Source organism: Poromitra crassiceps, assembly GCF_964638095.1.
Source record: "Poromitra crassiceps genome assembly, chromosome: 9".
NCBI classification, from domain to species: Eukaryota; Metazoa; Chordata; class Actinopteri; order Beryciformes; family Melamphaidae; genus Poromitra; species Poromitra crassiceps.
This window is the reverse complement of record NC_139630.1, coordinates 44,875,483-44,892,384: the sequence shown is the minus strand read 5'-3', so window position 1 is coordinate 44,892,384 and position 16,902 is coordinate 44,875,483. Positions and strand designations below refer to the sequence as shown.

The following is a 16,902-nucleotide window of genomic DNA, read 5'->3' as shown; positions in this document are numbered from 1 at the left end:
AGGCAAGACTGACAGAGCGTGTTACAGAAAAGAGGGGCAGAACACATTTGACACAATACAACATGATTGGCTGATTGGTAAACTCCTCTCTCAGAACTAGATTTCTTTGAGCGGCACAGCAGTAAAAGAAGTGAAACAAAACACAGAGAACGGTCAAACTGCAGAGGACTAGTATTTACTCGACTCTACTTTATTACTTTATAATACAGCCTGTGTTTTAGAGTGTAACTCCCTGTCATTATCATGTAATTTCCCGGAACTTACGGTGTAACTTCCTTATGAATGAGTACAAAATATTTACTGGTTCCTATGGGCATCTAAATGTAGGTACAGCGGAAGGGAGGGAGCCATATGCCAAAGTACTTGCCATTCACGCCATTTGCTAAATAAAGTCTCTTGTTAAACCTTACCGACCGGTCTCTCATGATTGAAGTGAGGTTTCCATACCAAATTTCAAGCTGAGAGAGAGGCCGCCATATCTGTATTACCTGATCAGCCCGTGACGTCAGTCAAGCCCAAGCGTGACGTCAGTCATGACATCAGTTGCCCTCAGTTCATGACGTCAGTCATCGTCAGTTCATCCTAGTATATATAGCGAGGCCGAGGGTCCTATGTCACCCCCCACTCCGGCGGATCATAGCAGCAGCCAGCATCGTGGCTGTTCATTCCCCCTGAAACCATCCTCTGAAGCGTAATTTCACCCCACCCACCTCCCCAGTCCACCACCAACGAGTTTTGACTCCCGAAGAATCCCCCACGAGGGGGGGATTCTCTCTCTTCTAGCCCAAATAGATGCCGCCCTCTCACCTAAAGAGGAGCGCCATCTTACAAGGGAGTCATACAATCGTCCCCCCCATTGAAACGCTGATTCGAGTTGCCAGTGGTTCCCAACCTTTTTGGTCTTATGTACCCATTGAGCTGTTCTGCCATGCCAAAGTACCCCCTCACTCATGTGTGTCGATGATTTTCTGAAATTTGTTTTATTAAAATGATATTAAACTTTTAGTAGGCCTATCTAACACATCTGATTATTAAATGAAAATCATTTGAATTACCCCCTTTAATACAATTCTAACTGTTTTCAATTGGAAAAAGTCGTCAGTTTTACTAAGATGGGCCTATGAAATTACTTGGAATGATGTTTTAATCATTTTGTAAATAAATTGTAATCCCCAATCTTTCCAAGTACCCCCTGCAAGCTGCTCAAGCACCCCTAGGGGTACACGTACCCCTGGTTGGGAAACACTGTCCGACTAACTAGTCACCCACGAATGGCGGTGGTGGCGGCGATGCCATATTGCATCAAGGTTTTGTTTTTTGTACTATGTAACTTTGTAGTCACCTCGTGTTATCAGGCTTTAGCTAACTAACGTTAGCTTCACAGAAGATTTTTCTGGCACACACGTATCCGGTAACCAGATTCCGGTTCCTGCCATTGCGCATAGGTCCCCAAGGAACCGAAGCCTCACTAACGGCTCCAGACTACTTTCCGCTTTCAACAAGTTTACCCTGCTTGAAGTAGGCTACAGACTGTATATGATGCATTTGCAGAATGTAGAAGAGACAGTCTGGCTTGTAAGGGAGGATTTTCATATGCTGCAATATCTCGCCATCTGTCTGATGGGGAAACAGAATCATATCAGCAAAATTAAGAGATGTTTACAAAAGAAACATCCTAAGAGCACTGTGAGGCACCTCTGGGACATTGTGAAATGAGAGAATTGCTCTTATTAAACAGTCTTGACAACGGGTAAATAGTTCTCACGCTCTCAGTCAAAACGCTGACAGATAAATGGCAGCTGAGGAGAGAGAGGCTGGTACTCAGTGTTTGAGATGAATTACAGGCATATGTTGGGTCAAATAGTGGCAGATTGGAGTTGTAGCTACACAAACACTTCTCAGAGGCACAGCTCCTGGAGGCAGAAATCATCTGATTAGTGGGCAGAGCCAAATACTGTTTTTCTGGCTAAGTAGCCTAACATTAGACTGATGCAGTGAAAAAGGCAACAGGTAAGGGAAGAAGTAGCCCAGCTGATATGATGAAAACTAGCACTCTTGCTACTAACTAAAACGAGAGAAGTGCACTCAGTAGAGTGCAGATCTCCACCAGGCACGCCGCTACGCCGTGCTACAGGAAACACTACCTCAGAGGTTCCCAAACTTTTTTATGTGGTTTCCGGACTTTCCAGATGGTTCCAGGACACTACAACCTGCCCTGGCTGAATCGTAACCCACCGAACAAAAAACATTAGGCTGAATGGTCCAGTCGAATGTGAGATTAGCAGCTCACAGACACAGATACACAGTAACACACGAACGAAAACACACGCAGCCACGCAGCCGCCGAGCTGCAAGCGAGCTGCAGGCGAGCGCACGAGATAGTAACATAAATTAAGGAAACAAATAAATCGTTACATTTGTGTCTTTTATCATTTTATATTTTGGCCAGAGCCATGGAAGTTTGCCAGTTAGCTAACTAAAATATGGTTATTGGCTCTGCCCATTGAGGTTTAACTGCCTAGTGAGATTATTTCAGCCTTCACAGCAGCTCTGCCTCTGACAGATGTTTGTAGGAGTAAAACTCTAATCTACCCATTGCGGTAAATCAATGCGATACTCGGCACACTCATTGAATAATGAGCGATGTGAATAAGAAAAGCTGTGCTGGGAATAACTGGTGGAGGAAGTGTGTGTGTAGGGGGGAGGGGGGGGGGGAGAATAGTGCTAGCGTGGTAATGCTGAGTTTCTGATATCTCTCAACATTTGGAAGTAATTTCCCACAGGTCTGGGAAAATGTCCGCCAAAGCCGAGCTCCAAGACAAACAGAAATGTGTCGCTGGCAGTGATTGAATACGCTGCTCATTCGTGAAGCTCGTAGCCCAATTGCAGGACCTCTGGCCCGAGGTAATTTTAGCCGGAGGTCTCAGATTGTCACCACATACAGTATGGAAGCCACATCAGAAAATACAGTATGGGAGCCACTTACTGCTTCAGAGACTTCAACTTGGATGGTTTCCAGTGGGAAAGGAAGCATAGGAATATATATGTACTGTAATGATGAAATCTAAATTGACAATGATATCAAAAGCTTTACATCGCCAGACCAATTTGCATCATCGTGGGCAACAATATTAGTAATCTTTTTTCACTGAGCAAACCAAAGAAGCAAACCCCCAATTTAGGTTTTCTTGTATTTTGATTAATTCTCGTTTGCTATATTTTGACACATGAAAAGCAAGTGGTGCACTGGTCTGAACATCTAAGTCCACAAGTCAACAAACATGACTGGAACATGGAAAAATGAGTGAGGAAAAAGCTCATTAAGCATGTCTCTCATGTCCGCCTGCTGGCCGGCTGTCATTATGTTGTGTTTTGTCCCCTGTAGAGTTACCCAGAGAGGAAACCCATCCCGTGAGCAAACGGCAGTAGGAGGGAGTTAACGGGCGGCTCGGGCCCCTCTCTTCTGGCCTGTCATTGGCCAACACCAAGCCTGCACCAATTTAAAACCACAAACCACTTTCGTCCCTCCTTTCACACCAGTACAACCCCCCAAAAGACAGAAAAGGAGGGCGAGAGGGAGAGAGAGAGTGAGAGTGAGAGTGAGAGAGAGAGAGAGAGAGAGAGAGGGAGAGTGTGTGTGTGAGTCAAGTGGGACAGCAAGAGATAGACAAGAGTTGGACTCAGGATGCCTGCGTACGCCACCAACATGAGATTCAAGTTCTCCATCGTTGCCTTGACTTTGGAGATTATCACCATCATCCTGTTTGCCGTGTTTGTGGTCTATGATGATGGCGAGGGTGGTGAACACCACAAGCCCTCCAACCACACCGAGCCCAGCCTTCCCAAGGATCCCATGGCCCTCTACCCCAGTAAGTCTACCTGGGACTGCTCATTGAGGGATGCAATGGAGGCCTCATTGGACATTTGGTTAAGACTATTTTTGTAGAGGGAGTGGGGAGGTACATTTGAAAAAGGATGGATGATCATTTTGTATTTGATGGTTTTGTCACACATTGCTGTTGAGGGTTTGTGGATATGAACAAGACCCATCTCTCAAATAAAAGAGACAAGGTCCTTCTGTGTTAGTTCATCAAGCAACACTTTCTGGAGTTGGTCCATTGATAAAGAATGAAAGATGCTGAGGGTGATTCTCCTGCGATCTAGGTAATTTGTCTGGTTTTAGAAGTATATATACTGTATATACATATATATATACATATATATATATATATATATATATATATATATATATATATATATATATATATATATATATATATATATATATATATATATATATATATGTGTGTGTGTGTGTGTGTGTGTGTGTGTGTGTGTGTGTGTGTGTGTGTGTGTGTGTACTTCTAGTTATAGTTTGGTTCTCTAGTCTTTAGCTTTGACAGAGGGAGATGTTCACACTTATTGAGTGAACCTGATATGCGATCCCTGGAATATTAATTCTGTTTTAGGGTGGGATTTTGCAAGCAATTGCCCATGCCCAGAAATAGACACATTGGTGGACTGGTGGAAACGGTGGAATTTGCAGAGCAGGGGTTTTATTCCATCACAATCAGTCCAGCAGAGGAGAGTCAGGCCTCATACGGTGGAGAGTCCCCACTTTCTGTCACATGCGATTGACATTACAGTAAGGTTTATACACAAAGGTTACAGCAGTTGACACAGACAGAGTGCAGGTGGGGCTGGAAAATAACAAACTCCCGCGAGTTGAACCGTGAAGTGTTATAAATCGTGGAACACAGCCATGGCTCGTCATCAGTGTATTCTTCAAGATAAACAAGAACTAGATACTTGCAGCCTGCTTGTTTGTTTAAATTATGATTAGTGAATCTATTACAGTAAATTGTTTTTCCACACTTGAAAGTGTCTCTTGGCAGCCTGTCATAGAGTGTCAGAGTCCTTATCGCTATTTGGACCACAAGCAGTCTGCTGGTTTACAGTGAGGTCTGCTCATGATTGGGTGGGGCAGGTGTGACCCATAAAGATTAGCTCACTAGTCAGCATTCAGGCTGAGCATATTTTACATTTCGGATTAAGAAGAGCTGTTGACATATACATTTCCCCACAATATACTCCTCTTTTACTTGGCATTGCATCAATTAGAAGCGTAAAAATCAGTCCAAAAAACATCTCCTCTGCCATTATAAGATGTGAAATGACGTAAATATTTGCAGGTACTTTTGAAGAAAATATCAAACTCGACATGACAGGTTCAGTAATGCACAGGACAATTTGAATTAGATGAAATCAACCTTTTGAAAAATAATTTGGATAAAGCAGTAAAAAGCATCAGGTGCTTGCTGCTGCGTGCAGAGACATAATTACGATATTTATACACATTGTTTATACATGTAGGTATTTATACACATAAATAACTGTGCAATAACTGTGCAATACCTTACCTTAATAACTGTGCAATACCTTACCAAAATAACTGTGCAATACCTTACCTTAATAACTGTGCAATACCTTACCTTAATAACTGTGTAATACCTTACCTTAATAACTGTGCAATACCTTACCTTAATAACTGTGTAATACCTTACCTTAATAACTGTGCAATACCTTACCTTAATAACTGTGCAATACCTGACCGAATTGTTTATACATGTAGCTTATTTATACACGTAAATAACTGTATTAATAACCGCCTACACACACTTTCAAAATAGACCCTCTTTCATACAACTATTATTATTGTATTGTATATAGTAGTTAATGTTTAATTATCATTTGTGATTCTTGTTTGCTTTAGCCTGAGCATACTTTTATTTTTATTTTGTGTTAGAGTATATTGAGAGCTAAGCGAACCGGAGCCAATTTCCTTGTATGTGTACATACTTGGCCAATAAAGCTGATTGTGATTCTGATCATCTATAGAGCACATACCAGACGTCTATAGGTTCAAAGCAAGAGACATAAGTAGAGGAATGCGGTGGCGAGGAAGTCAATACTATCAAGGGGCCAATCAGTCAAATTGAAAAGATAGAAATGAGTTAGGGGATTCTGCTCTGATGAAACACAAAAGAAGTTTCTCATGAAGATTCTTGGGGGGGAAAACGATCCCGGGATTTAATTTCAATGGGGATTTGATTTGCAGAATGAAAACATCAAAGGCGGACAAATGGGTTGCTCGAGGAGCTCTGCTATAGAAAAGAAGGGAAAAGATCCTTGCTTTGAAAACTAAAGCCAGAAATGATCATTTGACTTGATTTAATTTGATTGCCGGCTTCTTGACAGCACTCTTTGAACATATACATACATGCTCTGTGGGTCCAGTGGGGATTCTCTCTCTCCTTAGCTCACCCAAAGCTATAATATCGAGGATTACCAAACATAAGCCTACCTAACATCTGGGCCTGGAGCCAGTCAGTGTGGCAGCTTTCCAAATGCACATCCTCTCCTCTCCATCCCAACTGTGTTGTTCACTTATGAGCCCCACCACTATAGCATGTTTTAGTAATGTGTTAGTCACCCAGCTGAGAAGAGGGTTGTGGGGGTAGGGGTCAAGGGTCAACTAGACAAATCACACCAGTATTCACGGTTCTTATTACAACCCCACCTGTAGGTTCAGTATGATCAGATTATATTTTGATTATATGCGCTTTGTCAAGATGACCACTAACACCTTTGGTATTCTGTTCAGCTTGAGTCACGCAGCCTCTCGATAAGTTAAATTTTCTGGCACAACTTGTGGACCCCAAACTCCTGTTCTTTTGTCCATCTGCTCATTCTCATCTATCATGAATCATCAAGGCTCTGAGAGAATGATGAACCTCAAGATGGATAGAGAATTATTTAAATGAAAAGACTACTTCGTTTTATTAACAACAAGCATGTACTGTAGATATTCCCAGTTATGTAATATATTCTAAATGTGTGGCTACTACAGCCACAGCACTGAATTTATTTGCATGCCTTATTAGGTTTCTAGCTGGTGGAAGGAGCTTGCATAATGTTGGGAGGTTATAATGTAGCCTGTAACATCCCAGAGCATAAAGAACTTAATATATTTTGGGGACAATTCACCCCAAAATCAAAAATGCATAGTTTCCTCTTACCTGTAGTGCTATTTATATTCATCTAGATTGTTTTGGTACGAGTTGCAGAGTTTTGGAGATATCAGCTGTAGAGATGTCTGCCTTCTCTCCAATACAACGGAACTTTGATTTTTGGGTGAACTGTCTGGCAAGTTTGGCAAACTAACAAAACACACATCTGGATAAAAGCTATCATGTTTTTCGAAATTTAATAATTGATTGCATTTGACAGTATATAGCTCTTTTAAGTACTCAAAGCTCTTAAAATTAAAATTCTCTGATTCTCACCCACCCAATTAGATTGAGGTGGGTGAACATGTCCCATGTTTTAATGTGAATACAATCATGTTTCAAATTAACTTGCTGCAGTGCACCTAGTCTATGAAAATGGGTGAAGAAGCATGTAGCCTTACCTACTTATTGTATAGCTGCTATGTGGTGTGCATGGAAATATTGGATGATATGTATATACTGTATGTTTCCATTATCTAGCCATAGGTGGAAACATTAATTTGTCAAAGTGTACACTTAAAATGTATGCACTCACAGTAACAGAAGGGGCTTTAGATAGAAGCATCCATCAAACGGACGATGTACATTTGTGTAAGACTGAGGTGTAGCGACAAACATCTTTCCTTCCTTCCATTATCCAAGTATGTGTGCTGAGAAAGACCTGTCTAGACAAAGCTGCTCACCTCCACGCTCACTATGAAGCGGGGAAATGAGGCCTATTGTTTTCCATGCTGATGTCTTTTCCACATGAGGTGAATCAGACAAATGGCCTATGGAAATTGGGAGTAACATTTCCTGTCAATGACGATTCTTTCTTGGAGATGTGGAGGGCCCAGTTCTCAAGAAATGTCTCCTCAAACAGCTAGTCTTCATCTCGAGTTATATTTGTATTTATATTCTCTCTGCATTCATAAGCCTGTATCCTCGTGTGCAAAGCAAAGCGAGAATTTCTGTGCATACTGCCAAAAATATAGTGAAAACACTTTTGCAAGCATGCAGTGAGACAAAGGACGGTCGTCTTAACATAATCCAAACACATTCCAAAAAAGACTCATCTCCAACAACTGAAACCACTGCAAAGAATGTGTTAAAGTCCTGCCCTCCCTGAGACTTCATGTGCTAAATGTCCCCCCCCCCCCTGAGACTTCATGGGGTTAAACTTTATTGAGATCATGTGGAGTTAATGGACCAACAAGAATTCCAACAAGATCAGTAGGGGACTTTTTCCAGAATCCATTCATGGCATAATTGAATTGCCTTTTGCCCTTTGGCAATGCAGGTCTGATGACCCAGCACCTTGTGTGAAGCCCAAGCTCAAGCTGACCAATTGTGTTGTAGTCAAGTCGAGTCTCGAGTCCCCAGTGTTCCAGTCTGAGTCCAAGTCCTAGTCACCAAAGAAGAGTCTGAGTCAAGTCCCCATTATCTGCGTGCCTGCCCTGCACAAAATGTAATAATGGCACTGTATTAATATAGCTATCAATATCTTCTGGCAAATTATTAGGGTCTATTACAAAAGAAAGAAAGAAAGAAAGAAAGAAAGAAAGAGAGAAAGAAAGAAAGAAAGAAAGAAAGAAAGAAAGAAAGAAAGAAAGAAAGAAAGAAAGAAAGAAAGAAAGAAAGCACCAAGGCAGTGAGGGGAAAGAAAGAAAGTCTTTACCAAAATACAGAAGGTCAGAGTCCTCGTCTCCAACTTCCTAGTCCAAATGCATGAATGCTCGAGTCCAAGTCCAAGTCCAAGGCTAAGTCCAAGTCCAAGTCCAAGTCTAAGTCCGAGTCATCAGTGCTCAAGTCCAAGTTGAGTGACGAGTCCTGATAATCGGAAGACACTTGCACTTGAGTTGGCACTTGCACTCGACTACAACACTGGCTAGAACGTCGAAATGATACAACCGTTAACAGGAATTTCAATGGCAAAAAGGGAGTTTACGATATCACAGAGCAGTTTATCTGATTCAATTTTAGTTAAGGTAGGAGTCAAACAAATACTCTCTGTTGTGGTAGACCTGACCTCATTTCCTCTCTGCCTCCAGTGTTCCAGGATGTCCACGTCATGATCTTCATCGGCTTCGGCTTTCTGATGACCTTCCTGAAGAGATATGGCTTCAGCAGCGTGGGCCTCAACTTGCTCCTGGCCGGCTTCGGCCTGCAGTGGGGCCTCCTCATGCAGGGCCTTTGGCACCTGACGGACGGCAAGATCAAAATCAACATCCTCAAGTACTGTTGTCTCCTCTTAACCTTTATTTTTGCAGGGAAGAGTTTGCTGAGCCCATTTGGGACCAATGTCTACTGTTATCTGTTGGGACTTGGTAGCTCTGATGCAGGTGTTGCGGTAGTTGTTGAGGGTTTTCAATGGTGTTAGTACCCCCCCCCCCACCCACCCCCCCCGATCTTCCCAGCCAGTCTGAGAGGATTTGAACTTATCTTTTGTGTCACAAAAAAGATTTATACGCATTATGTACATGGATATTCAGGATAAAGAACATTTTGATTATAATAAGAACACCATTGTGGTTATGTGTCAAATAAGATCTTCTGTGTTAAAACAAACATACATCTAGTTTTCCTAATAGCTTGTTGTCTTCCCTCACCTAAAGAATCATCAATGCAGACTTCAGCACGGCCACAGTTCTGATCTCCTTCGGAGCGGTTCTGGGTAAAACCAGCCCAGTGCAGCTCCTCATCATGACCGTGCTGGAGATCACCATATTTTCCATCAATGAGCATCTGGTGAACGAAATCCTTGGAGTGAGTACACTATGACATCGATACACACGCACACACACACGCACACACACACACACACACACACACACACGCACGCACGCACGCACGCACGCACACACACACACACACACACACACACACACACACACACACACACACACACACACGCACGCACGCACACGCACATTACTTGGGTAAAATATATGCATTGTTGTGATTGGATTGGTATGACCTTTCCTCACCTTTCCTTCACAGGCTAGTGATGTCGGCGCATCCATGATCATCCATGCCTATGGAGCCTACTTCGGCCTGGCAGTGGCTCGAGTGCTTTACCGACCAGGGCTGAGGAACGGACACGAGAACGACGGATCTGTCTACCACTCTGATATGTTCGCCATGATCGGTAAGAGCCAGTTCCACTGTAAATAATTCATTAGCGTAATCATCATCTGAGACTGAGAGCATTAATGTGTTCTGTCTTGGCTTGACTTTGCCCTCACTGCCTTGGCGCTGTTCTTCACTGGCCTCCCCATATGTGTGACTACTGCCACCTAGTGGATTGAAATACCCATGCAGCACATAAAGCCATAGTGACCTCCTGATCAATCCTATCCTCATCAAAAATAACATTAAAAGATAAGCTCACCCAAAAATTAAATTCAGTCATTACTGACCCGCATGCTGATGGAAGGTCAGATGAAGGTTTTTAGTCCACAAAACATTTGTGGAGTTTCACGGCAAAACACTGTTGCAGAATTCTGATAAACAATTGAAGTGGATGGTGACCAACTTTCAAACATCTTCACACTGTAGCAGGCTGCAGTAACTGCATTTCTTCTTGGAGCACATGGCTACAGTGAGGATTTCAGCTAAAAACAGGGTGTAAATTACATATTTTCAAGTCAACTTGGCATATCCCGTCCTTCCATCGGCATAGATAATGGCTGAATTTTCATTTTGGGGTGACCTTTTCCTTTAATAAACATACCCACAGATGTGCTTATCTTAAAATGTGTTTTGATTATTTCTCCATTGCCCTCCTCTACAGGAACCATCTTCCTGTGGATGTTCTGGCCCAGTTTTAACTCGGCCATCGCTACCCCGGGCACTGAGCAGCTCACAGCGGTGATCAACACCTACTTGTCTCTGTCTGCTTGTGTGCTCTCTGCCTACGCCATCTCCAGCCTGGTGGAGCACAAAGGAAAGCTGGACATGGTCAGACTCTCTTCCTTTAATATTCAGAGCAGCATTAGCTCCAGGCAGTGTTTCTAGGCGAGTCCAAGTCCGACTCGACTCGACTCGACTCGACTTGAGTCTGAGTCCTGGACACATTTTCAGGCCTCGTGACTCGACTTGGACTTGGACTCAAGCATTCAGGCATTCAGACTCAGGAGTTGGAGACAGGACTCGGACTTGTTAATTGATAAAGACTTAACGTAGTAGGCCCTAATAATTTGGCATAAGATATTGATCGCTATATTGATAGCATGAGATTATTCAATTTCATGCAAGGGCAGGCACGTGTGTTCCACCAACATATGGATTCACACTCATGATGAGTAGGGCTAGGCTAACTTGGGACTTGGACTCAGGTAATGAGGACTCGATTCAGACTCTTCTTTGGTGACTTGAACACTGGGGACTCGAGACTCAACATATAGTGACTTGACTTGAACACCGGCTCCAGGATTCATAAAAACAAATGTGAACAATGAATTGCTTTACCTCTGCACCTGCTGTAGGTCCACATTCAAAATGCCACCTTGGCTGGAGGCGTTGCCGTGGGAACCTGCGCTGACATGAACATCGGGCCATTTGGGGCTATGCTAATTGGATTAGTGGCTGGCATCATCTCTACCTTGGGCTTCAAGTACCTCTCTGTGAGTTGAAGGTCAAAGGTCAAACCAAATATGCCAAATAAGCTGTGTCACAGGTGGTAGCTTTTAGTGGCAGCTTCAAATGGATGCTTTAAAAAGTTTGGGAAATTAGAGGTTTAAGCTTCACATTTATTTGAATATAAGTCATCTCACAGATTGAGGCATCTGCTTTAAAAGCAAAATGAGACAGTCAGCCTCACACAGTCTTTAATAATACAAAATTAAGGCATTTACTCCTTTATTTTGGAGATACTGAATGTTGAACTTCATGTTTTAGATTTTTGTTTTGTTTTTTGTTTTTCCAAAACATGCAATAGGCCTCAAACTCTAGTCTAGTAGACACTCCTTTGGTTGCAATGATGAGATGCCTCTTTCTTCCTCCCTTGCAGCCCATCCTGGCATCCAACGTGGGCATCCAGGATACCTGCGGTGTCCACAATCTGCACGGCATGCCTGGCATCCTGGGCGGCTTGGCAGGCATCGTGGCCGTGGCTATGAAAAAGAAGGGGGAGGGGAAGGGGTAAGGGCTACCTCACATACCACAAGTCTCATATGTACACCTAAACATATTTGGAGTCATTTTCGACTTGGGTTTCTAACTCGGGTGTCCTCCTCCTCCACTTCAGAGATGCGGCCATGCAAGCTGCTGCCTTGGCTTCATCCCTCGGGTTTGCTTTGGTTGGAGGAGCTATCACAGGTGGGTGGAGAGTGGGGACGGAAAATAAAAGTGACTATTATGAAAGTGAACATGCTTTGTCATTATGAAAGTGAACATGCTTTGTCACTGGATAATTGAACTATAAATCATGTCCTTCCGTTCATTCAAGGTTTTATAATGAAGCTGCCATTCTGGGGACAGCCTCCCGACCAGAACTGCTTTGATGATTCTCTTTACTGGGAGGTAAGAAACCCCATAAATCCCCATCCTCATAAATATTATCTCTATTTCCGCATTCTACCATCATAACAGATAGATACAACAACTGATATGTACCCCAATATTCTTTTCATTAAAATTGTGGTTTTGGTATCATATCAGATGGATATGGTCATAGAAAAAAATTGATCGCCTATCAAATACCTTGGCGCAGTGGTAGTGCTGTCGCCTCACAGCAAGAAGGTCCTGGGTTAGATTCCCGCCTGGGACGCTGTGGGCGCTGGGGGTGTGTCCCCATTCCCATGTACTCGGTGCCTACGGCCCAGGTGTGGTTGTCATAAAGGGCCTTTCTGTGTGGAGTTTGCATGTTCTCCCCGTGCTCCTCTGGCGTTTCCTCCAGAAAGGAACCCCCCACACACAAAAAACATGCAAAAAAACAAAAACATTCCTCATAATTGTATCTACTTCCACATTCTACCATCATAACAGATAGATACAACAACTGATAGGTACCCCAATATGCTTTCCATTAAAATTGTGGTTTTGGTATCATATCAGATGAATGTGGTTCACTGCATCAATACAATTCAGATGTTATCAGACAGGTTGTCATAGAAAAAAATAGACTTTCAAATACTTTCCTTTTATTGTCTGAAATGTCTGTATTATTTTGTCCTCTGTGGTAAAGGTCGTAATAAGGAGGTTAAACAAATGCCAAGAATGTGCAAATGATTTGGCGTGCTTTTTTTCCAGGTTCCTGAGGAGGAGGAGGGCGAGGAGAGCTTAGCTCATGGAGACCTAAACAAGGCCGAGGCTTAGAGTTCCACCCATTTGAACTAGAGATGAAGAAGTAAAGCATCATTAACCAGTTAAATGATGGCCACAATTGTCAATTTGTCAGTTTTATTATAAGTGGATTTAATTAACCCCTTGAAAAAAAATGCTGTTGGGTCACATTTCGTTAACTGTTTATCCATACTTATCCATCTCTTCTCAACTACACTAATCAGGGAAATTGTGTTGCACTTTTTATGTGCGACTTAATAAAGTCTGCATTATTTTTCAGCATAGTACAGCTCAGAATTCAAATGTGCGTGTTTGGTTGAAATAGCTGGTGTTTGCCACAATGAGCAAGGTTTACACAAACAAGTCTCCAACATATCTACCTGTTATCTATCTGCTATCTGACTTGATAACAACAAAACACAATGAACACATGGCTTATCCCATTAGAACAGCAACTTTCAGGGATTTGTTTTTGTACACTGAATTTAGGAAACATAGGCTACACGATTGCTTCACTGCTGACACCCAACTGCTTCAATAAGCTTGATCTTTCTTTCTTTTTATATTATCAAAATTGTAAAAGCATGTTTTAGGCTATTAGTATAGTGTATATTTCCTTGATACCTTCTTTTATATTTCCATACAACTGACGTGTATTTGTGCTGAGCTTCAGACCGGCTGTCAAGTTACCTCGCTGGAGCCCAGTCCTATACTGCTAGGAGACAGAGTCAGGTGTGTCAGGTGATGGCTCTGACATGGTCAGGGATAGTCCTACTGCTAGGAGACAGAGTCAGGTTTGTGAGGTGATGGCTCTGACATTGGCGGGGATAAGCTTACAACATCTCACAATGTTTTGTACCTGTCTGAGGCTGTGCAGTGTCTGTGAAGGCAGATTCAAAGCTATGCATTTGGCGTCAGACTGGCTGTCACTGCGCAAAAGGTTCATTTTTTCGCCCCCATGTATTGTATTTACATCCAGTGTAATCTCATATGTACAGTTTTTTTGTGAAGAATTGACAAAGTCAGTTTGATTGAGTCCCTGCAAAGTTAAAGAGGACATTAAACATTTGATCATATGACTCTAGTTCATTTGCAGTTCACTAGACAGGGCACTGCTTTCAAGTCTGAAATGTACCTAGATTTGCTAGAAAGATGAACAACATTTCAGATTTTTGCCAACTAGGCGCTGCTAGATGATGTCACTAGGTTGACTGTACAGTACAATACAGTACAATACAGTACAGTAGTACAGTACAGTACAGCACAGTAGTGGAATACATAGTAGCAAGGATGTTGAATTCTACAGGCTCACAGCATAATGCTGTTGTGTTTCTGACTTGGATTGTGGTTGTTTGGATTCATCAAAATGTTCAGAATCCTTACTGTACTGTACAGTCAACCTAGTCACATCATCTAGCAGCGCCTAGTTGGCAAAAATCTGAAATGTTGTTCATCTTTCTAGCAAATCTAGGTACATTTCAGACTTGAAAGCAGTGCCCTGTCTCGTCGAGCAATTGGTACTGAATATATTTCAGATATCTTTTTCAAAATGAATCCCACAAGAACTTGTGCACTGATTTTTTTCTTTTCTTTTTATAAATAAAAAATATAGGCAAATGTGATGCAAAAGCGAGATTTATATAGGCTATGGTGCAAAAGTGACAAAGTGTCACAGTGTTGAGTGCAAAAACGTGTGTGCACCACAGATACTGTTAGTCATAGATAATCATCAGTCACCTTTTTGTCATTTTTGTACTATATGTAAATAAATGTTATGCCTTTTGTATCTGTTAGTCTATATTTTGGATTTCTTGTTTTTCTTGTATTATTCTTAGTGCACCAGTTCTTGGTGGATATTTTTTCCTTAGACAGCAGACATCTTTCATTTGCTCTAATAGATTTTTTAAATCATTTACTTACACAGTGTTGGAGTGCTGTAGGAAATTTCTCAAAATACTATTGAATATATATTATAGTCAAAGGCAAGGCTGGATGAAACTGACTACACATAGTATTAATTAATAGCCTATTTCAGTTGTCAAAGCATCAAAGCATCAAGACTTTTTTTATACAGTGGACATGTGTGCTCTATGTTTGTATAATATACTAATACTGTCATAATAAATATGTTTTTATACAATTCCAGTGTTAATTTGTGTATTCTTTGCCTGCTAAGAGCTACCCTGTTAGCTGAAGTAGCTGCTGGTCTGCTTGGTGTCAGTGAAAGTCTAGCTACACCAGATCAGATCCATATGAATCAAAACCATTACATACTGCTATACGCTTTCTGCACTTGGTTGCACTGAGCTTTGCTCATTTGCCATATGGGCCTACAGAACTACAGAAATTAATGTTGAATATTACATGAACTTCTCATTTATTTTCACAACACAATGTCATTGTTCTCTGTTGATGAGTTTGCATATTGTGGAATTGTTGTCCTGTCCTTAATGCAGCCAGCCTCAGTACCTTTACCTTGATGTCATAGATTGCACAGGAAAATAAGAGGGAAGTTGTTCATCCCTCAGGGTCATTGCACTATTTTTTTCTTCATAACAGTTGAGATTCTACAGCCCAGCATCCTTCACATGAAGGAACCTTGATGTGAAACACTGCAAGGAACATGTACCATAATCATGAACACTGCAAAGATGATGCGTTTCATCACAGAAAACTTTTCTTTGACCAGCCGCTTTCACAGTTTGATCAGAAAAATGTGACCTTCAGATATGAAGCTTGCAGAGCAGCTCGTTAAGCAAGATTAAATATTCAAGATAATTTTAATAGTCATAGTCAGTAATCATATTACAAATGAGGATTTTTTTCTTTGTGCAGAATGCAGCGCAGCGATCACAGCAATAGCAGAAGATGGAGCATAGAGAAAACAATCTCAAATTATAAATTATAAATTATAAAGTGCAAAGTACAAGTTCTTTAAATTGATATATAGCCTAATGGGGTGAGGGTCCATGTAACATGTAACAAGCAGTCAACTTACCTGTCACTGTCAAAACGTCACAAAGTAGGCCAAAAAGAAAACGCACAAAAACGAATTAATCCCCACTGTAATATCCTTTTTAAACAAGACCAAATAGACTGGCACTATACAATGCAGCTTTGCACACCTGCTCTGATGTATGTATTATGTAGCCTAACAATTTGTGTTCTAACTTTATGTGATTCTTTCATATGTGTATGTTTTTATGTTTTGTGTCCCTAAAACCTAAGACAATTTTCTATCATTATGTGATAGACAATAATAACGTTTTTGACCATGATCTTGACACAGAGGGCGAAGGTTGCAATTACGTATCTACACCGGTGTGAGGCAGCAATGCACTACTAAACCGTCACTGTGTCTGAAACCAAAAGAAGAAGAAGCGAAGAAGAAGAACAGCGCCGTCCTCTGATGAGAGTAACCTCGCGTCACCAGGCTCTTCTCGGCGAGAAAGAGCCTGGCTCCCGCCCACAATTGATTTTGTCACCCTACTGGTTCCCGCCTAGAGCCCGCCCTAGACCGGATGGCAGCGTTTCTAGCTCGTCAACTTTCACGTTAACTTGACAATTT

General features: G+C 41.8%; 1 protein-coding gene across 1 annotated transcript; it reads left to right on the top strand.

The window, feature by feature from the left end:
- Positions 1-3,571: 3,571 nt before the first annotated feature.
- On the top strand, positions 3,572-15,474 carry rhag (Rh associated glycoprotein). The gene is made up of 10 exons (XM_083643276.1): positions 3,572-3,869; positions 9,101-9,284; positions 9,665-9,815; positions 10,050-10,197; positions 10,843-11,009; positions 11,537-11,674; positions 12,061-12,191; positions 12,298-12,368; positions 12,499-12,572; positions 13,302-15,474. Exons 1-10 carry the CDS (start codon positions 3,686-3,688, stop codon positions 13,365-13,367), a joined length of 1,314 nt encoding a protein of 437 aa, XP_083499402.1. The 5' UTR covers positions 3,572-3,685; the 3' UTR covers positions 13,368-15,474.
- Positions 15,475-16,902: the final 1,428 nt, after the last annotated feature.

Bases quoted from the DNA above. Each gene is read 5' to 3' on its own strand.
- rhag (XM_083643276.1), top strand. From the start codon at position 3,686: ATGCCTGCGTACGCCACCAACATGAGATTCAAGTTCTCCATCGTTGCC. The intron at 10,198-10,842 runs GTAAGAGCCAGT...CCTCCTCTACAG, and splicing joins TGATATGTTCGCCATGATCG to GAACCATCTTCCTGTGGATG. The intron at 11,675-12,060 runs GTGAGTTGAAGG...CCTCCCTTGCAG, and splicing joins TGGGCTTCAAGTACCTCTCT to CCCATCCTGGCATCCAACGT.